General features: G+C 37.1%; 3 protein-coding genes across 3 annotated transcripts; all 3 read left to right on the top strand.

Moving 5' to 3' along the window:
* Nucleotides 1-183: 183 nt before the first annotated feature.
* On the top strand, nt 184-14,689 carry LOC136829749 (KICSTOR complex protein ITFG2-like). The gene is made up of 3 exons (XM_067088594.1): nt 184-461; nt 5,622-7,547; nt 13,048-14,689. The coding sequence occupies exons 2-3, from the start codon at nt 6,291-6,293 to the stop codon at nt 13,255-13,257; spliced, it is 1,467 nt and encodes a 488-aa protein (XP_066944695.1). The 5' UTR covers nt 184-461; nt 5,622-6,290; the 3' UTR covers nt 13,258-14,689.
* Nucleotides 5,699-6,232, top strand: LOC136829956 (mitochondrial inner membrane protease subunit 2). Its single transcript, XM_067089131.1, has one exon. The coding sequence runs from the start codon at nt 5,699-5,701 to the stop codon at nt 6,230-6,232; it is 534 nt and encodes a 177-aa protein (XP_066945232.1).
* Nucleotides 13,357-25,128, top strand: LOC136829955 (uncharacterized). Its single transcript, XM_067089130.1, has 5 exons — nt 13,357-13,364; nt 19,033-19,126; nt 19,558-19,809; nt 22,598-22,746; nt 24,888-25,128. Exons 1-5 carry the CDS (start codon nt 13,357-13,359, stop codon nt 25,126-25,128), a joined length of 744 nt encoding a protein of 247 aa, XP_066945231.1.
* The last annotated feature ends 1,648 nt before the right edge of the window (nt 25,129-26,776 follow it).

The raw sequence follows: 26,776 nt of genomic DNA, 5'->3' as shown, positions 1-26,776 counted from the left end.
TCATTCTGTAGTCCGCTACTTTTTTTGATCTGATAAAAAAAAATAATTGCAACCTGGAAGAAGAATGAAGATAAAACTAAGATAAACAAAGTTTGGTCTGGCTTTATTACGCTGTTAATATATATTATTAAACCTTCCTAAATAGCATTCTATTAATCCGTTACTTTGTTCATCTGATAAAAACAACGGCAACCTGAAAGAAGAAGAAGAAGGAGAAGAAAAAAGAAAGATAAACGCGAAGATAAACAAACTTTGGCCAAGGCCAAAGTTTCTGTTGCCAAGTGAGAGAAGAAGAAGATCCCAGATATCTCTTGTTGTTGTTTTGCTTAGAAATCGTAAAAGTTTCCACTAAATCTTCTTTTATTTCACTATGACTGATGCGGCGTCGTTGAGAGGCGCCCTTGAGAAAGCATCGCAGGACCTGGAAGACCTTTTATTAAGGGCACGGCAGAAATTTCAAGGTGAGATGACCTAAGAGACGTTATTAGGCTGGCCATGTTGAGTGGCCCGAGTATCAATTAGACGAACGTAAATTGGCGTTATTAAGCAGAAGCTTCAGTAAACTTCTTTTCAGTTATTGAATAGGCCCAAAACCAACCCATCTAGATTGAATTTATCCCAGCCGAATATCGAAATTGCTTGGACCACCCTAGGCTAGGCTTGGTTTCTGCTTACCCCACAGAAGCAGAAATTTACGATTTTCTCGAAATTCGATGGGTCCATATCCCTTAAGACATGTTGATGTATATTTACATTCCCTCCCTTTTTTTTTTTTTACAATCTCTGCTTCTGTAAGCAGATAAACTGCTCATTTTTCTTCATTGTTTTCCATGATTCAATAAATATTTGGGTAATCTGTGTGCCGATCTTGATTTTACATATGGAGTGTATTTGGACTCGGGCGAGTGTAGAACGACGGGACGGGTTCTGCATACGTATACAGACCTAACCTTTCCTAAAAGCCAGGTCCTGGCCTAACCAGATCTTACCTTCCTAATCTCACTTAGGGCGCTCTTCCTTGGCCTGGCTGGGGGCTGAAGGCCCCCACCCAAGGAACACTAAACACCAGAGACAATGGACCTAGCTTCCGTTCGGGGGTAGTCCCGCAGTCCTGCAAACTACCCGTTGGACCCCTAAACTGTAGGATTACCACTTGGTGTTATTATTACTGCTTGGCATGGCTTAGACACAAATTGCAGGCTTAGGCTAGGCTGCATAAATAGGAGGACACAACATCTTAGGAAAGGTTAGGTGTGTTTTCATTGACGGAACCTGTGTCCGTTGTCCTCAACTGACCTTGTTGAATTTTTGAGGAGACATTATGTTTTTTATTAATTAGCTTTGTAATTCGCTAATACTGCAGAATAGTTCTACTATGAATGAACTAACATTGGGGTTTCCAGAGGGGCCAAAGCCCTCCCTCTGAGCCCAGCTTGGTCTGGGTGTGGGATAATTCTCCAGGAAAGCTCCGTGGGCCACCTTAGATACTACCAGCCCCTTGGGGATGAACGTAAAAATGAAGGCAAAAAATTGTAGATTTCTCAAACGGTTTCACCTGTACAGCATTTTATACACCATATTGTATTTTTTTTTTTAGATATAAAATTTTATTAATGAACAATATCTCTGCATGGAGCTCATCTGTAGAATTACTGAGCATGGCACTCTTGGATAGGTTAGGATGCATTTTTGTTGAAATATCTTTGATTTGCTTTTAACCAAGGTGTGATCCATGGAAGTGGGCCTAATGGATGCAACTCCTTTGCAGTTCTGCCTTCAATTCTAATAGTAAATCATTTGTAATTTATTTAAATTTTCTTTTGGTGCATCATTGAAAGACAACAGCTAGGCTTATAAAGAGTTGTATAGCCAAGGTACTGGTCATTAAACCATTCATTAAAAACACTGTTGAAATATGGGAATTCTAACAGGGTTTGGTGGGATTCTGACAAATTGGATATTAATTTCCCTCAAAAATGATTTGCTAACCCACTATAAATGCCCTCCACACCCCCAATCTCGAATGATGATTGGTGAACCAGTAGAAAACCAGGGGTGTGGAGGAAATCAAAGGAACAAAAGTGAGTAAAAAACAAGGATATTCGGCAACCTAGTATAATAAAAATGCTGGATCCTGCCTCACTTAACCTGACCCCAAAACTGGCTTCTCACTGGGATTCCTCCATAGGCTTTGTAGTGGTTATCTAAGCAATTTCCAACAGAAATGAATATCAGATTTTGTCAATGATATAAATAACTAAATTTTATAGATGACACTGTAATGGCAGTGTCGTTTCGTAGCTTTGGGTAGGTTGAATTAGTGAATTAATAATGTATTCACACACCCATATAAAAACTGAATGGAAGTCTCATGTAACCACCACCAGACTGACCCTACTTGCACTTTTATGGCTGATAACATGCAAAAGAACGAACAGCATTTTGTATTAAACCCAGGAAGAACATTTTAGAGCAAATCATGCAGCAGAGCATATTCACAGCTTTATATTGATGTCACAAGTTGCACCAAACTGTGTGAATGATAAGCTCAGTCTTTAAAAATAAGTGAAAGATGAGTCACTGAACACTGCATTACAGTGTAAACTAAATTACTTTGAAAAATGACTGCCAGTATTTTCCTGCAAAACTCAACTAGTCTTATGCTGTCATGTGATAATCCTGAAATATGTGACTGATTTATCACATAAGCAGCAATATTGATTCTCAGTTTAAATATGTATCAGTGTCAATAGATACCAGTACCTAGCCTATCATTCAACAACTAGAAATAGAATTGTTCCAAGTTACTTGCCAAGTTATTCTACTGCACTGTTTAGCTGAACTTGAATTACACACTAACCTAACAGATCATCGATCTCAGTATAATAGCTCCTAGGGCGCCTTGCCAGACATAAATTGTCTGAGGGAGCTGGATTTCACTGACCAAATCCCCTCAGCAACTTACCCGTTTGATGTTATTGATTCTTGAGATGGTTTGTGAGTTCTTATCCAGTTTGCCCTTGTGGTAACTGAATTTGGGGTATTTATCAATATCCACTAAAACACTGTGAGGACCAGCTTGGATTCCACCAATTGAAGTGTTTGAGTAGGTTACCCTGCTAGTCATGTGTCTTAATTTAGTAGAAATTTACGATAGCCCAACTAGTGATGTGTTCCTCAAGATTGATTCACTGCCTATTCTAAGGGTTTCCCAGACTTAAAGTCCTGTGCCTTTTGAACAGAGTGTAAAGATGAGTCAGATAGGGTGTGGTGCCCTAGTTGTGATGGAGATTGATAGGCCAGGATGCAATTTGCAAAAAGCATTAGGCCTATGTGGAAAATTCTTATGAATGCTTTATATGAAGGAATTTGGCAAACCCCATTTATTCAGAGCGCACTCTTCAGCCTGTTTCAAGGTTTTATGTTAATTCATTTTTAAAAACGCAGCTTTATAGTGCTTATTCAATTTGGTTAGGCCAAATTTGTTATTATTGTGACAAAAATAATTCCATACATCTTCTGCATTTTAAATTTTCAGTTACCCACTCTTTGGTAAAACAGCTTTTCTTACTATGCTTAGGTTGTAATTTGACTGTACCCAAAAGTTATGTTGTTTTGTACAGGTAGTGCATTTTGTGGCATGCAGAGGACTTACTAGCCTTTACTTATTTTAGTCAAAGAGGTGCTGAAAAGCCACAGAACCAGAAAAGTGAATGGCTGCTTGTAAATTGCATTTACCAAATAAGCCTAGCATGTATAACAAAGTAAACTGATGCTTATCTTAGCTGGTGGCAGACCTCTGTTATGTCTTGTCTGGAAGTATTCTATTGAAACTGTTTCCCATTTTGTATGTCCACCAAAAATGCACTCAAGTTTTCTTTATCTGGAAGTATTCTATTGAAACTGATGCCCATTTTTTATGTCCACCAAAAATGCACTCAGGTTTTCTTTATCTGTAGCCTACTTTTGTGCCAGCCCTAGTATATGTATGTAAAATTAAGGCATGTCATATTGTGTTCATTATGAGAAAGGCACTACCACATTTTCAGGTGGGTTGATTTATTATGATATCCCCAAAACTACCCCCAGTTATGTCAGTTTTTTTATTATCATTTTAGGGCCATATTGCGTATTATAATGAATTTTGATAAATGCACCTGGAATTGTAGGGGACAGGCACATATCAAATGTGGCAACATCTTTTGCCATACTCGTAAGGACTTCATATTTTTATCAAAGGGCTGTGAGTGGTTTTATTCCCAAAAATTAGGTTATCATTGTTACTTAACTTTGTTATTGTTGAAGTTGTAAAACCAGATATAGTTTATGTAACTCCTTGCTATACAGGCAGCCCCCACTTACCAGCGGCATCGGTTAACGGCATTTCAGTGTTATGGCGCTTGGGAGTTACTGTACAGACAGTCCCTGCTTACTGGCGGCGTTGGTTAACGGTGTTTCAGTGTTAAGGCGCTTGGCTAGCAATGTCATTAACTGGATTTTCAGTGCCAGTAAGCGATTTTCGGTGCCTACAAGTGATTTTCAGTGCTGTAAGTGGTTTATCCATGCCGATATCCGGTTAATGGTGCTGTTAAGTGGGGTTTTCAGTGCCATTATCACCGATTTTCGGTCAGCGGCAATTGTCAGTTAGTGGCGCTCGGATGGGAACAGAACCCCCACCGTTAACTGGGGACAGCCTGTAGTTGCTTATGTTACATCATGTGCTTACAAATAGGACCAGGTTTTAGCATCGTGCAAACTGATACAAATTGGTTAAGTTATTAGCTCTTGTTGTTGGGGTAAGGCTATGAGCATGTTAGCAAAGCAGTTATGCTCTGTTTGTCAGCAAAAATCCAAAATGTCCATTTTATTAACTTATTTTTGTTTTATAGGAATAGTGTTGCAGCTCAGATGATACACAATGATTCATTTAAACCTAGCATGAGTCTTTGACCTATGTACACTGTCGCTGTAATATTAATGTTTATGATTACCTTAGTTTAACCAGACCACTGAGCTGATTAGGGCTATAGAGTAAGAACCAATTGGTTACCTAGCGACGGGACCTACAGCTTACTGTGGAATACACGAGAAATGAATTTCTATGAAATAAATTCCTCTAATTCTTCATTGCCTAGCAGTAGTAACCAACAAGGAACCAGTAATGTTATAACTTTTGCTGTAATTTTGATTATTGATCCATCCCTTTAATTGATGCCAAGTACCCCAGAAGTATTCTCAAAGTGGAGATTCAGAAGATGAACCCATTCATATGGAACAAGCCCACAGGGGCCATTGACTTGAAATTGAAGCTTCAAAGAAAATGCTGATTAAAGAGTAATGTTTTTAAGTGAAAGGTGTAAGATAGTTTGGTGGAGGTTGTGTATAGTACAGTATATTGGTAACTTTATCAGTTAGGCATTTTTAGCTGTAGGGTTGATGTTGGAACCCCCTACTAGAAATACCCACATTAGAATCCTGCATCATGTGTCATATAGCTTATGTCTTTGTCCCTTATGTTATTATCATACTATACTAGTTTAAAAATTAATGCATTTTGTGCAGTTATATCAACAAGAATGAATAAACCTATGGTCTCATGTCCTTTTTCTTTTCTCTTTCAGGTTAGACAATCTTCTGCACTACTTGTGAGCCATCTTGTTAACACAAAGTTTATTGGGCATTGGGGACTGTTTTCCTAATGTTGCGTGCTGTGGCAGTTGGCATTCCCATTGGTGTCACCTTTGTAGACTGTTTTGGGTATGTAGCCAAAGTGGAAGGTATTTCTATGCAACCAGCCTTAAATCCTGAAAATGGGAAAAGTGACTTTGTGTTTTTGAGTCGGTGGAGTTCTCGCTCATTCAGCTACAACCGTGGTGACATGGTGTCACTCATCTCGCCTAAAGACCCTGGTCAGAAAATTATAAAACGCATCATCGCCTTGGAGGGGGATCTGATTCGTACGCTGAGTTACAAGAGTAGGTATGTGAGAGTTCCTGAAGGCCATTGCTGGGTAGAAGGGGACCACACAGGTCATTCACTGGACTCAAATTTCTTCGGCCCAGTTGCTGTCGGACTGATAACTGCGAAAGCATCAAGAATCGTCTGGCCACCAGAGCGCTGGAAAAGGCTCGAGAGTGAGCTCCCCCATGAACGCATACCTCTCAATCTGCTGGGCGTTGCAGGTCATGTCTCTGAGATAGATGAACAGGAATGTTTGGATACTGAGGATTAACCTTTGATTAGATTAGATATTTAAGATTTTGGAAATTTCAGTAGTGTAGGTCGGCAACATGAGGGTGGTGTCATTTGTTAATCACATGGAATTTGAGTTTGAAGGCAATATTAGCAAGAATGCCATCTGTCTTGGTGACGTTGATAATGATGGCCAAAATGAACTCATTGTAGGCAATGTGAAGGGGGTCCTAGCTATTTTCAAAGGTGAAAAGTCCAGGCCAGTCCATGTCTTCACAGATTTAGGGATGGTAACAGCTGTGGCGGTTGGGGACATCTTTAACTTTGGTCATAACGTGTTAATTGCAGCCACTGGCTGTGGCATATGTTACATTTACGATTTTGAGAATGTACAGCTAGGTGACCCATTGCAGGATAAAGGAGAATTGCAGCCTGTCCATGTTCAACACATTCCTGCTAATGTTAAAGAAATATTAGTTGGGGACGTCAATGGCGACGGGTTAGCAGAAATGGTCGTGGGGCTGACTGACCGTGTTGTGCGCACATACCGTTGGATTAATATAGGCAATGTAGTTGGAGGAAAGTTAAATGGGAAACTAGTTGGGCAGAGCAAATGGGAGTTAGTGGACCAGATAGGAAATATTTCATTGAGTGAGTGCAGTGACGGCAGCCCTTCCGTTCTTGCAGCACAGCCGGGGGGCACTTATTTCACCCTTAAAGCGCGAACTCATGAAGATAGTGACCAGGATCCCTTTGACGAAAATGTGCCGTGGGAAGTGCTGACAAAAATGTCTGTCTTTTATCATGGGTTAAGCTCAGCCAGACTTCGTAATCCCCAAATTGAAACCCAGATTGTAGGCAACATAAGACTAGATAGATTTAGATACAACTCGGATGGCGAAGGGAATGGAGGTGGTAAATTCGAAGCCATTGGGGAGGACGGAAATAACCTGGAGTTTTCCAGTAGCTTTGGTTTTGTGAAGTCTCATTTGAGTTCTGGGTATGGCCAGAGAAAGCACTCCACTGATGTTAACGAGGAAGGGGGTGATGGTGCTTCATCATCCAATCACCAAGAACACTCTCCAAAGCCTTCAGTCGGATTTGCTGTAGCTACATTAGATGGCACCTTGATGCTGGTGCACGATGGCAAAATCAAGTGGAATCTGCAAGTGGATCATCAGTTGTTTGCTGTCCATGCAATGGATGTCACACAGAATGGCAAGGATGAGGTGATAGCTTGCGCATGGGATGGCAACACTTACATTGTGTACGACAATATGTACTGCGTGCGGTTTACATTCCCACACCACGTCAACACTTTTAAGGCTGGCCTGTATGGGATCAAAGGAAAACAGGTATGTACGTTGTGTATCGGGACCATTTTACTGTACTGTATAAGCAGTTTTGCTTGACTTTCTGTATGCATTACTCAGACTGTCTGAGGTAGAGACACTCCTTCCTTTTGACTTTTAAACCTTTCAGACACTACAGGTCCTCTCTAAAATATTGTAGTCATGAATTCAATATCCAAAAGCATTTCTGTGAGAAAGAGAGAGAGGAGACACTAGTGATTCTTATTAATTAATTTTGTAGTTTTGTGATTCTTCCCAGTAGAGATGAGGATACTAACATAGCTCACTGCTTTGAATCAGTTCATGCCAATTTGCTTGCCACTCATGCCCTCAGATTAGTTTAGGGATAATAGGAAAGAAAAATAGAAATTTTGGTCGCATCCTTGAAGTTTCCGGAATCAACATATCACTCCTGTTGTGTCCCCCTGAGGGTTAAGTATATCTGTACACTTAAAAATAAACCTGTCCTCTTTTGGAAATTTTGTAGTGCTTTTCTGTATGCTTTTGTAAGAACCTATATATTTGATTAATTGTCCCTTTTTATCATGTCATTTGCAAATGCAATGGAGTAATATGTTTTTGTAGTTTTTTTGCTATTTTTCATGGGAGGGTGCTTGCCATTGAGTATTGCTTATACAGTAGACTGCTTAGGTGAAAACAGGATCTTCAACATAACATGTGCTATGACCGGATGTAGTGAGGGCAACTGTACTCTTCAGGCATATATCATCTTTATTTTTACATTCTCTAGTTTATCTGAGTCCAAAAACCATACACAAATATTTTTTAAAAGCTTGTAGTCATTGGTAGCTTGATTTTTCCAGGTTTTTATATTGTCTCTGAATCTTTTGAAAAAATGGTTATACCTGTAAGGTTTTTTTTACTGTTAATTCTCTCTCTCTCTCTCTCTCTCTCTCTCTCTCTCTCTCTCTCTCTCTCTCTCTCTCTCTCTCTCTCTCTCTTCTTCAAAGCTTATTAAACTTTTTTTTATTGAAAGGCCTGGTAATTTTTTAGTAATGGAAAGCTTCATTGTAACTCAAAGGCCTAAAATATTTTAAAACCTCTTCTACGACAGTTTTGAAAATGTTTCAACACATTATAGGAAAAAGATTTTTGTTCACAGCGAGCCTTCTCTCTTTCTTTTTCATCAAGTGGCATTTTCTTTCACGCTGTTAGGCTAATGTTGTACTCATGGATTTGTTTCATTGCTCTTTAATTTCAGTTGCTCTCAATTATGAGATTGTAGGAGAGTGGTTAGGTTATAGGTTCCCTCTTAACTCACTTATTAACACTACAGTGTAAAGGGCAAAGCCAACATAAATACATTTATGACAGTGGTGATGAGGTGATGAGAAATGTGGTTAGATTGGTTTGGTGACTGTTTTGGAAATTGACCTGGTCTGACAGCCCACTTGGTTTGCATCCATCAACACTTACAACCAAACAAATGCCTGAAAATTTGATCAGAGAAATACCAAACAAATGTCTAAAAATTTGATCAGAGAAACAAAAATGTACATCAGCTTTTTTATTAAATATTTATGTACTTAAATAGGTAAAAATGTTAATTTTTCTCCTCTTAGGAACCCCACCCGTTAAACTTCACAAAAGACTGTTGGTACTAGGGAGCTTGTTGTACAGTTTCTCATCATTTATTATGCTTTTGTGAGACTCCAACATGTATCCTGGAGTGTTGGTTTGTGATACTTGTGCTGCCAACCAGTAAAAATCATGTGGTGTGCAAGGTTCAGTGCATGGTTTTTGCAATGAGTATGTATTTGTGTCTCTACCATACCATTTGGTTTGGGATTGCTTTTATTTATTTCTTCAAGAGGCATGGTCTTGTTTGGGATTAATTTTCCTATGGCTAAGGTGTGGCCACTTCATACTGTTCTGCCCCTTTATCATAACATCTTGTTTTTCTTTTTGTACAAAAGCAAGTGTGGCATCTTCTCGGAGGAAGTGTAGATGTCATGTATCCCCATAATGACTTGGAAGATGACAAGTCATGCAAAAAAGTTCAAGACCTTCATTGAAACTTATTGTAACTGGAGGGGAAAAAGTGTCCTTGGCATCTGTGTCAGAAAAATTTACCTTGCAGTTTTCCTTGACTTGCATGTAGGCCCCAAGTTGGGTAGTGTTGGAGCCTTTGGAGGTTTGGCCATATTTGGGAATGTAAAAATATGATACCTGACTGGTAACAATGACTGTAAAGTTATATCGGGAAGACACTTTCCCTGTTTTGAGTGGTTTCAGTCTGTTCTTTGAAGGGTTACCAAGACTAGTAGTATCCATGGATTTAAGGTAGTGAGCATAGTGATTGTGTGCAGGAGCTGTGCATCAGAAAAGGAAAGGCTGAACATGAGAGAATAACTTGCGCTGCAAGGAAAGACCTCTTCTAAGAACTGGTCAATTTCCAGCCGAGAGAGATGTAGTCAGCCAGCAATAATGAGGAGAGTTTTGTTCATCACTAACATTCCATTAGGGCTGTCCTTGGTTAAAAAGATTTTACCTTTTCAACAAGAAGAAGGACAAATATATGAAATCTTTGCAGTGTAGGAATTTATCTCGCTCTCCTCTCTCTCTCAAGATTTAGCAAAGTGATGGGTTCATACCTCAGCTTCTCAGGCTATCAGGCATTCAACAGCATTGTGGCTCTCATCACAAAACAATCCCTTTAAAAGGAAACACTTCTGGTCAGGTATCCAGACCATTGGCCAGGTCATGTATCCTTCAGTCATAAATTCTAAAAAGGACTTTCCTTGTTCTATTCATTGCTGTAAGACTGGATCAGTCCTACTCTTGGTTTCATGTGTTTAAATACTGAACTTTTGGGTTTGGACAAAACCAACTTGCTTTGCAACAGACATTTTTCAAGCAGCTGTAGACAGGATCTCAAAAATTTAGAATGGAATCATGGTGAACTTGGATGGATGTCAAGTAAATTGAGCTATGCTTTGTAATCTTTGTTACTGCTATAGATACTATCCAGGGAGTTATTCTTAAAATGATTGAATCTTGCAAATGCTCTCAGCCTTAAGCATTTTTTCATTATAAAAATCTGGGGAGTTTAATAGGCTTTGGGGCATTAAGCTTAACCTTCTAAAACTCAGCATATGATAGTTAGTCGATTCAGAAAACTTTCGCCTTTGCATCCTCATTTACATTTAAATTTTATGGTTATAAATGTCAGTGACTTTTTGTTTTGTATGGAGTGCTGTTCTCCAGTGCAGTCTGTGGGTGCTGACTCTCATCTCAAACTCTTTGATAGAATTATGTCATCAGTTAAGTTTATTTTGCCAACTCTTAGTGTTGGCATAAGGCATAGATGTAAAGCAAGTTCATTATGTTTGTTGCACAAAATATATGACAACGACAAACATCCTTTACGTATGCTCTTCTCCACCTGACCTAGCTATTTTTGCTCACAACACTAGGTAGGCTGCTGCTGCAATGAGTGTGTCATTTTCTAATACTATCAGGTTTAATACCATTCAGTTTGCTGGAAGTTTTATCTTGGCTGCAACTAAAATGTGGAATAGTTTGTTTAGTGCAGTTGGGGAATCTTAAGATCTCCAAATGTTTAAGCGAGGGGCATATTCTTTCTTGATTTTTGCTGATGTCTCTTGAATTCAACTGTATTGGTTTTGTTTTGCATCTCCTCATATTTACTTATTGATCACCTCTCTCTCTCTCTCTCTCTCTCTCTCTCTCTCTCTCTCTCTCTCTCTCTCTCTCTCTCTCTCTCTCTCTCTCTCTCTCTCTCTCTCTCTCTCTGATCTCTCTCTCTTAAAGCTCTCTTTGGTTCATAGTATGTTGACTCTGTCCATGAAGGTTTTCAGCTGAATATTTAAAGAGAGAAAAAAGAAAGACACCTCATCCTTCAGGTCTACTAATGTATTGGGACCCATCCCAATGGTTCAAAGCCTTATAAACCTCAAAGACAAGTCTTTCTCAAGGAATTTATTCTTGAGGCAGTCTGCATGTTGATATTTTCAAAAATGGTCAGTGAGCTTTATTGCCTTCACATTGAAGTAAGGTAATTTCTGTTCATTCTGAGGGAGGGTTGAAAAAAATGTTTGAGAATTTTTTCTGACAACAAGCCAGCTTTGTGACACCAACCATTACCATAAAAAATTCCACATTGCTGGTTGTTAAAATGTCTACACTTGAGTGCAAGAGACCAAGATGAACATTACTTCTGTGAGAGAAGCTGGTTATTGGTAGGTCTACTTTGTCCTTGACTTCATAGGAGAAAAAGTCTCCACAAAGAGATGTTGTAGAAGTACTTCTAATTATTCTTGCGCTGACTAACTGTAGGAGAAAATGAAGACATGCCAGAGGTCCCTGAAAAGTATTAGATTGTGCAGACCCAACTGCATAGACTTAATCTCCATTAATGCTTCCTCTGGGTGAATTGGCATAAAACAGTTATTTTTGTTTTGGTTGTAGAGTATTGCTCCTCAGAGCCTACTAGTCAATTTCTGAGCAAGACTAAGGCCCAGACACTTTCTGATGGTGCCAGTTAATGAAGGTAGATGGATGGTTATTTAATTGCCTTCGTCTTCATAAATTCTTTTCATTTCCATATCCTTAAACCCTCCAAGGCCACCGCCAGTAGATCAAGAAACGTCAACAAGGATTAGATGTATATGATCCAAGTAAAGACTTAGGAGGTAAACTGAATTTGAGGTACCCTTAACAGCTTTGTTTTGATTTCCAGTTGGATGAGTGAATCCTGAAAATGTCTCAATTAGATTGCCATCTTCCAAGTAATGGAGTGGTTGAGGTTTGAAATTTGAATGGATGTATAACAAATTTGCAAGAGATACATTTCACACATGAATAAAAGAAGTCAACAAGGCGTGCTCTTAATCACTTCTTCCAGTTGGTAAACATCTGTGGCCTTTGGCACTTTGAGAGAGTTCATTTGTTTAGTGAGGAGGAGGATTAGGGGGCAAGGACCCTCCTCGAGCAAGATCTTTCTTATCAATAGTAATTGTTTTACAAATATAAACTCTTATTTAGCACTTTATCCTTCGTTAAACAAGTAATGATATGCACATAAAAATGAGTACATCAGAGCTGTTTTAGAAGTTTGCTGTGAAATGGTCTTGAGTCTGTGGTCTCATTAAGTACAAGTTGATTACTCAGAAAGGCTTTAAAACTATTAAAAAGGGTCAATCTGTTTAGTTGAAGGAATCTGTCAAATGTTTCGTTTGACTCTGAAGTCGTTGCTCAGCTTTTGAATTTGATTCATGTAGTAATTAATAAGGCAGGACTTTTGTCTCATAAATTGTTATTAGCTAACTTTTGTTATGCTTTCATTGCTTCCACTTTCAGTACAGTAGTCGGGTTAAACTATTTGACTGGTTAAGCTGTTTGATAATAATTATCCCATTACATTTATGAAGCCATTTGTTGATGATCATCCTGCTATATTTATAAAACTGTTTGTTGAAATTGCTTTAGATAAATTCATAGGTTGACTCTCCCCCCGTAGGTGCCTTCCCTCGTCTACGTTACGTTCAACAATCGCATCTTTCTGTACCCTGACATCACAATGCCACATATCGTCACCACAACAGTTACGGAGGTTTTGAAGAATGAACCCAGGTACAAGCACTTCCTAGAAAAAATGGGCATTGATGCTAGCGATCAGTCGAAACTGAAAGCAGTTAATCATTACTTGTTATATGGGAAAGTAAAGTAAATAGTTAACTACACTTTTGTACTAATTTTGTCTCATGGAGCCTCGTAGCAAAAGTCTGCAGCATTCTGTCAGTTTTAGTGTTGCTGTTTATAGCGCATAATGCTAAGGTGAGTTAATGGTAACGAAATAGGAATCTCTTGAACCGTATCGTAGGATCCATGAAGAAGTGCAAACACTGAGAACCTTAATATTGTCCTTTATCACTCATGCTTTACTTTGATCTGTCTTAGTGGTACAGGTTTATGAGAGGTTGGCTGAGTGTGTTAACTTGCTTCTGTATCTGATATTTTCACAAGGTTTTTGCTTGAAGTCAGGATTCAATTAGAAAGTGAAGTTGTGATTACAAAAGTTTTATAAAGTATTTCGTTGTATACATATAACTGGCTAGAAGTAATGTGAGATAGTATTATAGTAAAGAGAACCATTTGAGAGTCACAAAATTGCAAGTGGTTGTTCACGAGCCTATGACATTAGGTTACAATATGTAACTTCTAATTAATTTCCAGCTTTCTAGTTTTTCAGGAATTCAAATGCTGGCAATGTGAAGACATTGGTGTAAAAGCCAGTGTGAAGTTTGAATAGTAAAGTGAGATTCATTAGATGCTAAATTCCACTTTACTACTCAAACTTCACACTGAGTTTTAAATCAGTGCCTTCAGTTGTTAAACAATTCTGTAAAATACCATAAACAATGGCTTTACTTACTGTAATATTACCTAATACAGTATAATATTACTTCACATTACTTCTAACCAGTCATATGTGTACACAGGAATAATTTGTAAAGCTCGTGCAACCACCTTTTCATTTTCCAAGAGTATCCTGAACCAGAAATTTACCGGAACAATTCAACTCTTTTCATATTAGGTAATTTAAGGAACATCTGAAAAAGCTGGAAATTTTAAAACAGTCGGCAATTTCCAAGAGGCATCCCATTTATCAGAATTTAAGTTTGTATGGAACATGATACATTACGATTATTTGTTAGGACAGCACATGTTTTGTTCAAGAAATAAAATGAGTTGTTTTTCAGTTTAAGATGCAAATTAACGACAAAGAATGTACCTGTACTGTATTGTATGGCTAATTACCATGGATACTCTGCCAATTTTTTTCATTTCAAGTGGTGCCATTGTAAGTCTTTTGTTTTGCAAATTTCTTACGTTTCGGTAGAAATTACCTCAGTTTTTTTTTATTTGTTCACGTGGAAATTTTGTGTATGCTGTATTTAATTATAATGTCATATTCCCATAGCTCTCTCTGTAACCAGATTACCACCGTAATTTTTTCCTCAAGGTCAAAGCCATGTTTTTTTGTGTGAAGTTTTATAATTGTTGCTCTCAGCTGAAGCAACTGTTGGTAGTTATGTAAATAATGTAGATCTTTTACTTGTTATTGTCTGATTTATTAATAAAGATTATATACAAAGAAATGCAGTAGTTTCAATTTCGAATTAGTTCATGTGATTGGTCCTCTAGATGCAGAATAACCTGTGGAAGATACCGCTCGGAGAATGTCGCCTAATGTTCTCTGATGAGGACAACCTTGAAAACATTAGTAGATCAGAGTAGTTCTCACTATTCTTAAGTCAGTTTTCCTTGCTTTGATATCCTAGGCAGTAAATGCTTTCCGAAACCACTCAACTGAAGCAGTGACTCAGTCAAATGGTGACTACTGTATAGGGTATATATTATAACTGAAGGTCACATGAAAAAGGTAATAAATTTTACAGTACAATGTAAGCTAAAGGACCTCAAAGCGCCTGCAGTCTTCATCTTTTATCTATGGTCAGTTTGAGAAAAGTGGTCGAGATCTGTTGTTTATATCACAAATCTGTGGAGAGGAAGAATTAAAGTAACTTTGACATGCATGATAAGGTGAACAATAAAAGTTCTGTATAAAGTTTTCATTGAAGTAAATGTATTACAGTGGTATGGCTATCAGTTTATCAATTTGCAATAAGGATTTGTATGGAACTAGAAGTAATACCACAGAAAAGCAAATGGCGTATTCTAGAGATTCAAGTTTTAAGACAAGTATGTTACTAAAAGACATCGAAGCAGATAATGGATGAAGGTGAAGAAAATGAGGAATATCTTTATGATATGATACTCCAATCACAGAAAATCAGATTGAATTTTAAAAAGCAGCCTCTTATAACTAAGTACTGCACAGTAAACCAAAACTAGAGGAATGAATTGGTTGCCAAGTAGGTATGGGCACTGCAATTGATATCTGAAGCATGAAAGTTAGCTTGAGAAACATGATTACAGATTATTAATCAAGTTATATGGTTTTGTTATGTAAAAAGTGTTTATGAGCCTTTTAAACTAATAAAATTACAGTAAAAGACAATGATAATGTTTTTATTATGAAAACTTAAAAATGTCAGAGGATGGAAATTGGACTTATGATTTATGGAAGGGGATGACATTTGCTTTCATCTCCGCAATGTATAAGTGAGAGATATACAAAAGTTTATTCCAAAAGGTATTTCTAAAATCAACTGCTCACTTGGAGGACACTGGGTAACGTGTGTCCAAAGTGACAGTTCAAGAGAATGTTAAAGATGTTTTTCTTTTTAGTCAGAAAGCAGTACAGTTTCCTTAGGTAGTCAGTAGTTTTGTTAAGTCATTTTATATATAATGATAATGATGATACCTATTGCTAAAGCAATCATTCAGCTTGATAAGTTTGCTCTCCATTGCGCACTTTATGCGTATGCGGTGCATTGTAGGCATCACTGAAGGTTCTTTGCAGTGTCCCTTCTGCCCCTAGCAGCAACCCCTTTCATTCCTTTTACTGTAACTCTGTTCATATTCTCTTTCGTCCATCTAATGTTACACCCTCTCCTAACAATTGATTCATAGTGCAACTGTGAGGTTTTCCTTCTGTTACACCTTTCAAACCTTTTGACTGTCAGTTTCCATTTCAGTGCTAAATGACCTCATAGGTCCCAGTGCTTGGCCTTTGGCCTAAATTCTATATTCTGTATTCCCTTTGCTAAATTGGAGACTTCAGGCTTTCAACGCAAGGGGGTTAGACCAGAACTTTAACCATCTAGTTGCGAAGGGAAAATACTTCAGTACTAAGAAGCAAGGAGGGGAAGAACAGCAAAGATGAATAGAATAGGTTAGACCCATTTGGTATTTTTTGGGGCCAAGAAGGAAACATTTTTTATCCAATTTCAGGGCATTCATGTAATGTTTGATGTTTGTCATCATTATTGTTGATGTTATTACTGCTACTACTGTACTACCACTACTATTATTACTATCATTATTTTTGTTTCAGAAAATGAGGGCCAGTTTGTAAGTGGAGGCATTGGTATCTTGTGTGGTGGACTAGGAATCTACGGAGCACTGTTCAAGCAGTATGTATTTTTCCTCATTTTTTACATAGTAATGTCAAGGTGCCAAGATACTGTATATATATATATTTTTGCATGGGTGTTTGTGGTATAATTCCTAATATAAGTGAAAAGATGGATTATTGTTTTGAGATGGTTTGATTGTGAGAAGAAAATGGAGGATGCTAGGTTAGTGAAAAATATACAGATAGGCTATGCTTTTGCAAGGGGTAAATAATTCAGCTCTCCTGGAAGACATGAGGAAAGGGAGACATGGAAGTCTCTGGCTTGACAGAGGAGTAATGTACAGGTAGTCCCCGGTTTACGACGGGTTCCATTCCGACGCCGCGTCGTAAGCCGAAAATTGTCGAAAATTGTACGAAAACCTTACTTTTAATCCTTTAAGTGTCTTGAAAATGATGTAATCTGCATTTTCATTGAGTTTTCCTAAAAAGACCTCCAAATTTTGACCATTCTGCCATTTTGGAGCCATATTTCTTCCAAGGGATCAGTGTCATCAGCATTGTAACTTTGGAACTTGTGTTGTAACCCGGGAAATAATTTTTGCTGAATATATTTGAAGAGCATCATAAGCTCGGAACATCTTAAGCCGAACCCGTGGTAACCCGGGGATTGCTTGTATGTTAAAAGGGAAGAGCCTTAATAACCAAACCATCTGAGAGTGCATGATAGACAGAAGGGAAGTTACAATAGAAGTAAAGGGTATTTATAATGATGCTGACCTGGTCTTAAGGTAAATTGATCCTTGCAAAAAATGTAGAAATACTGCCGTATGATGGTGACTATGTATAATGCTTTGTATTTTATTGATAGACTTGCTTTATGGAGCAGTAATTGCATACACGTTACAGAGTAAAGTAATGTATATATTTTTTATTCTCACTGCATAAATGAAATTCCACAGATAACATAATGGCTTTATAGAAAGCATTACATATTGTCATTACAAACCCATTCATGATAATTAGCCTTACTCTGTGTGAACAGTTACCAGTTACACCAAATTGCTCCTTTAATTCGGAAGACGAGGCACCATTTCTCTGTGTGACTTTGCCGAAGTCAGTTTGCTGCTGAACTTCCCAAGATTGTCACTGTTGGTCGCCATTATTGTGTTGTGGTCTCCATTTGTAGCCATTCAGATTTTTTCTCATTTTGCTTCTCTTTGATGTGTTTTACATATTTTTTAGAGAATTTATTGCTAAGTTGGCATTTTTTTACCCTTTGATTGGTGGTATTCACGTCACTCTCAGTTCCTGTGAATGCTAGCGGGTTTCAGTGTGTCAGTATTTTCATGGTTAACGACATATTTATTTAATTTCAGCAGTATGTAATTTTTACTTGGTTTTCAGTTTTTGCCTTTGTTTAGCTTGGGAGCTGTGTAGAGTAAGTTTTCCTTTCCGTTAGTCTTTATCAGAAGTGTTTGTAAATATTTTTCTTCGTTTCCAATGTACACAGTAATGGCTACCTGTGGTTCTCCATATCTGTATTGTTCATTACCTTGTGTCCTTGTGTTAGCTTTAATTGCTTTCAGATATTTTGCATTCTCCTGTTGATTTGTATCCTTTCCCATATTTGCTGTAGTTTTATGGGAAACTTGAACTTTACTCATACTTCATCATAATGTGGGCAGGGATGGTAATTTCAGCAGCGCTGTTATGTTATCTCTGCATAAGAATCCACATTTAGTGTTCTTCATTTAGGTGCCAGCAGTGATTCCCTGAGAACACTTGTCCAGTTTGTATGGGGCTGACACTCAGAAGCTGGTATATAAATTTTGTGCATCCAGCACCACACTTGGTGATTCCTCTGACTTCCTCATCTCATTGCAACACTTTCATGACTGTCAAGGCTAGAGTCTCATCTGGTGAAGCTACTGCAATGCCACCTCCTCATGTCAAGGTTGCCCAGGGTAAGTGGCTTTGACTGCCTGTGTTCTTGACCCTCTCAGTCTTCTCACCTGAGGAGGCTTCACCTCTGTGGCTTCACCTCTGTGGAAGTCTCCCTCTGTAGACAAAATTCCTGTTACTCCTGGGAGCTTTATCCTGGTCTCTTCATTACCTGCTCCTTCTTTATCAGGCTTCATTATTCCTATTCATCCACCTTTTTCCGTGATTCCACCAACTCCTTCCCGTTTATTTTAGTTCCTTCATTCAGCAGAAACCTCTTCCTTGCTGGACTTGAGATGAAGGTTACCCCTGCATTCCAGGACCTGTTGTTTTCTCTGGTCCTTGAATGAGTTGCAGAATTTTTCTTTATGATTACAAACCAGTGCATTATTGCTGAAGCACCGAGCCAGTTTCAGGTACTACTATTACTTTATTTGCTTCTTTTCAAGTACAGTACTTTATTTACTTATTTATGTAATTAATCATATTTTTATAAGTTCAAAATGTTCTTATTTTTAGGAGTGGTTATGAAGATCGAGAGTCCTTGGAGAAGGCTATTGGTCAGCAGTGTTTAGAAGTCACAAAAGCAGCTGAGAAACTTTTGGATGTAGAGGTATCTTTATATTACAAGATCATATTCATTGCTGGATACTCGTTATGACATACAGAGCAAGAGAGTACTAGTTTCTAAGGGTTTTTTTCTGAAAATAAATGAGAGCATTGGTCTGTAAATGTAAGATAACTATTAGCAAATATCCCACATAATCAAGTTATAATTGGGAAATGTAATAAATTAAGAGTAGAAAACATAGTTGCAGATTGTTTTGGTGTAATTTTTCATGATCAAGTACAGTATTTCAAACAAATGTTGAATGTATTAGAGAAGTCATACAGCCAGCCATGTGATATCACCTTTTGTTTGTAGTCTGGTAATGCTAATATTTGATCATTACACAAAAAAGAAATGCCATCTTAAATTTATGACAGAAACTCATTTTAATAAATATAGATAAACATTTGTAAGAGTAAAATCTTATTTTACAGGCTGAATGGAGTGGATTTTTAAGATCAGTAGAGGCAAAGGAGTTCAAAGAAAGAGATCATGTCATGCCAAACATAGGAGATGTTATAAGTAAGGAGATCTCTTTCACTTGTGTCCCTGCAGGAGAAGACATTAGTGGGAACTGCATCTCTTTGTCTGTCCCTCAAGGTGATGAGAAGGCCAGAACTTCAAATTATAAAATAGTTGACTTGAAGGATATCTTGTCTTCATTCGGTCAGACCTCAACATTGCTGGTGCTAAACAGGCACTTTGCTTGACTACCCTGACGTAACCATGTCCGCGAGCTTGCAGGAAGACAGGTGAGGTCAATAATTAAACAAGATGTAAGAGAATAAGTGTAGGTTTAGTGATGCATACATGTACGTATACTAGTGCTGTATTAAGGTAGTTTAACTGTTTGCATTTTTTATGGGAATAAGGTAAGATTTCACTATTTTACAGAACTCATGAGAAATACTGAAGATAAAATTCTGAAATTTTTAGAATTTTTTTTCTGAGTACAGATTATTGTCATAACAAAATCTGTCATAAGTTGGAAGTTAGAGCATGCTTGGAATTCCAAAGTACCTCATAGTGGCACTATTTGGACAATATATTTAGTGAATGAGTGCAAAAGTCTCATTGCAGAGGCATTTTTTTCTCTCACTTGCATTGTACTCAGGTCCTGTTATTTGGTTGTACCTGCAAAGCAAAATGGTATAGCAGTACAGTAAGTTGACAAAGAGAGGATGAATGGTACTTCTTAAAAAACATTGATTCATGCAAATGGAGTTTAAACAAAGTTATTTTAATACTTTATGTAGTTTTCATGCGAAGTAAATGGTTTTGTTCATAGTAGCTACCAAGCTTAATCTCTGTTTACTGAATGAGCTGCTGAAGATGGAACTCTTGTCACTAAATGAATTCATCATCAGGAAGCCAGCCTGTTGATCCTAGGTCACTTAGGAGACTGTCATGCCCCCTCTGTTCTTTGGTTTTGGGAGTAAGGGAGTTCCCATGAAGATCTACCTGCTTCTCTCACTGCCACATGTCCTGATTCATAGGGACATTATTGGGGTTTAGGATATTGTGAATTGGTTGCTCATTTTTATATATTGCCAGTAAATGTTTGTTTGAAATATATATGCATTGCACATTAGGTAGGCTCTTTATTTTAGTAATACACCTGCACACGTAGAAGGCATAGTGTGATTATATTCTTGTACTGAAATAGTAAATGTCATAGGCATACATCTGTCTACAGTTTAATTTCACAGTGTTTTGTTACTGATACCACCTTTGGTCAAAGAGTGATGAGGTGATTAAAAACAAAAGCAAGTTCATTGAGGAGCTGGAATGTAAAGCGAACCAAACAAAACATGAGCTATGTACAAGGTAAGTATGAGAAATAGAACTTCTCTCAATGGCTGGTTAGCCATCACTATGAGGTATTGGAATTTTCCAAAATTCTGATGTTTGGTTATCAGGGTAGTAATGGTATTTTTAGTGCGATCGTTTGTTCTCACCATTAACACTAGTTAACAGTTAAAACTGGCTATTAACTGGTAATATTTTTGGCCATACATGGATTCAACATGCACATAGATATTAATCATCGTATAACCTGTATAGTACTAAGCTTGTACTGTACTGTATTTTAGAAGGGTGTTCTGATTTTATCCAGCTGTAACTTTACTAAGTGTGTCCAAAGACATATTCATTCCATTTTGTAAGTTCATTGCATGTCACATTTCCAGGTTCCCGAAGATAATGACAGTTATTGGCTTTCATATATTTGTAATTTTGAAAGCCCTCTTTTTGTCTTCCTGTAGTTCTCCTTTGCAGATCCTGTAACCATTTACTGGTAATAATAATAATAATGATAATCCCATAACTAGGTTACGATGACGATGAACTAGGACAAGGTGTGAACTTTTATTTGTAACTAGGTTATGATGACAATGAACTAGGACAGGATGTGAACTTGAAAGGAACAAAAACTGGGTATTTCTTGCCATTTTCATGAGTACCTTTCACAATACAGTTTATTTCTAGGATGAAGACCTGTGATAGTGGTTACCACTCACCCCTAGTGCATACCGACACCATTGTGGTGATCGATCCAGGGGTAGTAACCCTGGCGTTATGGATAGCTTTTTCTCTGGTATATTTAGCAATAGTTATACCTAGAAATGTGTGCTATTGGAACCATTTCACTGGGTGACACAGTTCTTCCCCCAGAAATAGATTTTTCCCTTGTCAAAATCCCTTTTTTCATAAAATAGTTTATGTGAAACTTTTAAGGATAATCAAATGAAATATTGGAAGGTTATAATTTGTTCTACATATGTTTATAACATCACAAGATCTTTGCCCATGGGTTTCATTAATTCTTGTGATTACTTTGTTGTGTGCAGTGAGTTCCAGTGTGTGCTTTGATTAGTTGTAACATAGAAGAAAAATGTAACACATCTCAACAAGGGCTCCATACCTTTTAGTACACAGATGGTCCTGCATTCCTGCTTCTCATTACAGAGTAAAGTTAATGATATTTTATTAACACGTAATCAGTTCTCCAGTTGCTTGTTATGAGAAGTAGGTAGGTTTATGGCAGTCTAACTGATTGTACTTCATTTACTGTACATCACACACCATCCTACTTACAAACAGTCTGAGATGCAAATAAATGGGATTACAAATTAAAATTGTGTTCAGAGAGCTCCCCTTTGCCACCTCTAAGTTCAAGTTTTGTTTTGCTTGCCTGATCTGTACATACAGTACTGTATGTAGTGTACGTGTACTGTATTATGTTTTAGGATGAAAAAATGTATAGTACTGTATTGACTTTATATCATTCTGTATCTATATAGGAATGAAGAGTACAGTAACCAACTTACAAACAATTCAACGTACAAACGGCCGTCCGGAACGTAAATCATTCGTAAGTAGAATGGTGTCTGTATGAGTGTTACATTCTTTCAGCAAATTAATCTGTTAGCAATTGCTTTGGTGATGATTTCTACTTTTTTCTTTTCTATTTAGGAGGAACTTTCTGGAGCTGGCTGTCAGGTAGTTGTCATAACTTTTGGAGATGTTGTCGGTGCTGAAAGATGGATGTTAGAGACTAACTGTCCTTTCCCTTACTTCACTAATCCATCTCGTGCCTTATACAAGGATTTGGGTCTCAGAAGGTATGTTATTTTTTAGCATTCTTGTGATAAAGAAGAGTATTTTACTTGAATCACTATTTCTGTTATGAGAATATTCAGTGGTAACTTTCAGAAACTGCTGGGATGAGTTTTTCATATATGAATACAGAAACCTAGACTATTCTAGAAACAGTGAGTAATTACTGTACAACTTTTTTTATATTTTCTTTTATGGAAGTAACCAAGAGCCTTGGTATATATCTCTTGAAGGATTTAATGTACTTACCACATATACTAGGATTGTCCTTTTGCTATTTTGTTTTAAAGACTGGAAAGATGAGGACTCCAGTTGACATGCCATTGTCGTGTGATGTATATAATTTGTAGTTGGAAGCTGTGTACTTTTTTTTATTGTGTCAGTCCCCTTCTGAATTGTATACAGTATTAATTTTTATTATGTTTCAGTTATTTTCATTTGACCAATGATTACTGTACTTGCACTGTTGCTTGAATTTAAATATTAGCGTGAGTGACTATTTAGGTCATTTGGAATGAAAAATGCTAAAATATTTTGGGCATTATACAGTCCAAAATGATTGTTAGAAACATTTCTTAGGAATGGTAAGTGCTGCATTTTAAGATATTTTATTCTTCATTCTTGTTTTGGATTTTCATTATCCATTTAGTCTTGTCCGAAATTAACGTTTATCTTCCTCTGTCACTGATCGTCCTTGTGGTCACTGTGGGAGCTATCTCAGATTGAATGCCAGCCCAGTGAGCTGTGAAGGTTTCTGACTGAGACAGGTCCAGTTAAACAATGCAAAAATAATAAAATCTCAAAATCAAAAGCATACCTGTGAGTTATAGAGGGGTCACTGTACTGGCAGATGGTAAAACTACCTAAGAGTAATGTGCCTGTGGATATCACTACTATATTTTAAAGAAGGCTCTCGTAGCTATATCAGTATTATCTTTTACTCTATAGGCAGTTGATGGAGCAAGGTGAGTTAAATGATATCACAGCATCATTAATGCTATTCAGCAGGAAGTGTAATATATTCAAGGATTTAAGGCTAACAATTTCCATGCTTCCCAGAACAGCTCCTCATTACAATTTTGATTGCTTGTTATTGTTGGCCATATATCACAAATTAGTCATGAACAGGTACATTGCCTCCCGTTGCCTTTGTCTAACACTGGCAAAGAATCATTAGTATGAAGACTGTAGGACTGTAAGTGGTAGAAGTAGTGTATAGGGAAATATTTCTGTATGTAAGATCTTGGAGTTGTATGAAGACATTTGAGATATGATTACTGAGAAGACAGCCAATTAGTGGTATTGGTAGTAGTAGTAATAGTAGTAATGATAATGTAGAAGTAGTAGAGTAGTGGTATTAATTAGAATAATTTTGAGAGAATAGCTTATAGAAAGTAGTATACTGTCACACTAAATGCATGGGACAGATTCCTTAAAAGCTTTCCAAGCCCTGGCAAATCTTATGTTGTTTTTCATGTGCAGTATTTTTATTAAATTGACAGATTTTGTCATTTTGTAAATATTTTGTAAAGTATCTCTGCTGGTTGGGGGGGGATGGAACAGGATTTTTAGGAAAATGCATACTTAGCTAATAATAAGAGGATGTTAGTATTTCATTATACAAAATGTGCTTATATTCAGATGTAAGAAGCCTAAAAGACCATTAATTATGTAAGCAAACTTCCACATAATGCTAATGTTTAAGAAAACCAAAATAGATAAAAAGAATGAAATTCAAAAGCAGATGATGATAATATGTAATTAAAAAAACTTATGAAAACAAAGATTAACAGTAGTTGAAAAATTCATCAGAAATTAGACAATTAGGAAGAGAAGAAATATGGCCCCAAAATGGCAGAATAATCATAATTTGAAGGTTTTTTTGATTTAAAACTCAATAATAAGAAGTGTTACACTTATGTAAATGTCAGGTTAGAATTGGTCTATTAGTTATCTATTACACTTATGTAAATGTCAGGTTAGAATTGGTCTGTTAGTTATCTATTCATTGGTGTTCTCTTCTGTCAGTTCCCATGAGGCTTGAAGACAAAAGGTCAGCAAGAATGTCAAAGAAAATTTTGTTCACCTCCTTAATTGATAAAGGTCTCTAATGGTGCGCTCCAGTTTTTGTGTTCCTTTTTTCCAGATCAATTGACCTTGTTTGGAACGCAGCCTCTTTGAGCTACTACGGGGGAAAACTGGCAAAGAACGAGCCTCTTCCCCAGGCGTATGCTGATGTAAAAGATGATCCTCATCAGATGGGTGGAGATTTCATCTTAGATGAGGAGGGCAGGTTGTTGTTTGCTTACAGGAGTAAAACACCAAGTGACAGGCCATCTGTTGACTTGATTATCAAAGCTCTTACTGGCACAAAGGCTGATCTTTGACAGGGAAAGAGGATTATTGTTGAATATTATAAAGAACAACATTGATTATTTAGAAGCCTGTACTGTCAGGCACTTGAGATATTGCCAAACATTTGCTAGTCAGAGTTTAATAATGTCCATTGCAGCTAGACAGCTATCAAGATTGTAAGAAAAATATTTTATCATATGAATATTACTGGGTCCTTACTTTTCTATGCTAAAGAATCAAGTTATATATAATAGTTGAATCTAATGTACTGGATTTTATACCTGAATATATAACAATATAACATGAAAGTATATATGTAAACTTACATAGTGATATATGCTGGAACACTTCTTTGTTAAATTTGGGTGTAGAAACTCTATGCATTGGTTGTTTCTGGGATGAATTGTGATATATTGTAGCAAAGTAGTTTCTAAGGAAACTGTGATATACGTATTGTGATATTCATCAACATTCCTTTCCGTTATACTCTCTAACTAGGGTTTGTATATACTTGGGGAATAAATAATTGTTACATATCTTCCTTTGCTGTGACACAATTCCTTTCTTGGGTGTGGGGATAAAAACCTCATCCCAAAATCAGTATTTTATTGCATTTACAAATGAGCAACAGAATATGGAGGTCTGTGTAGATGGCATGGGGTCACAATGAGGCCTAACAGTTTTAAAGTCTGCGAGTTCCTTTTTTCTTAATTATGGGGATGCTATTATAAGAGGAAAATATGGTACTTTTATGGATACATTGACATACCAATCTGCAAAATGTATTTTATCCAGTTTTTTATTTTCAATCATTCACAAGGCATCAAATTGTTTGACAGTTCCTGTCTGTTTTCTTCATTAACTTTTGGTTTAATTGAACATCTCTTCATTGAAAGTATATCGTCGCTACCCACAGAAGTGGGGTAAAGTTAAGAGTTAATCCATATTATTCTGCATCATACTGCAGCAGGTGTAGCTGTTCGGTAGGAAATGTAAATAGCTTGTTTTTGTCCTCTGTAAATCTAGATAAGAATGGCACATTTTGCCTCTCTCTCCCAAAAAAAAAAAGATAAATGACTGGTGACGATATCATACAATGATGGAAAAAGATGTGTATTACATCAGTCCCAGATTGCTTTGATTTATATTTTGAGAAGCAAGTTTAGGTAACCACTTGTGAATGCCATGAGCAAACTAGGGAACAGTTCCCTCACATGCTCATTAGATAACTGTGTAACTCTGGCATTCTCAGACTTGAGATTTAAGATGAAATCCCATTGCCTCGCCTTGTGAATGTCTAGAGTTGACTTAGTTGTCTGGTTGAACTAATGTAGAATAACAGCAGTTCTGATAGCTCCCGAAATAAATCATTCAGCCTCTGTGATAGTACCAAGCTGCAAAAATTGAAGCTTTATTACAGACCATAGAAAAAAAGAGAAGTTAATCTTTTTATTATATAAAAAATTCTTAAAGCAAAGGTAAAAAAGATGACCGCCATCCTTTTGTATTTGTACAGTATTATCTTTTGTCTGCTTTTGTGTTGAGGAAGAAAGCAGAATAAATTAACAGAATTCAGTCCTGAATTTTGATAAAAAGTTAATAGGCAAAGTTAATACGTAATAATTGATCCTTAGAGAAACTATCTGAAGATTATATATTGTCAAGTACTGTTATAAAAAT

The sequence above is a fragment of the Macrobrachium rosenbergii genome, chromosome 45 (assembly GCF_040412425.1).
Source record: "Macrobrachium rosenbergii isolate ZJJX-2024 chromosome 45, ASM4041242v1, whole genome shotgun sequence".
NCBI lineage: Eukaryota > Metazoa > Arthropoda > Malacostraca > Decapoda > Palaemonidae > Macrobrachium > Macrobrachium rosenbergii.
Note: the sequence above shows the minus strand (reverse complement) of the source record. Positions and strands in the feature narration are given on the sequence as shown.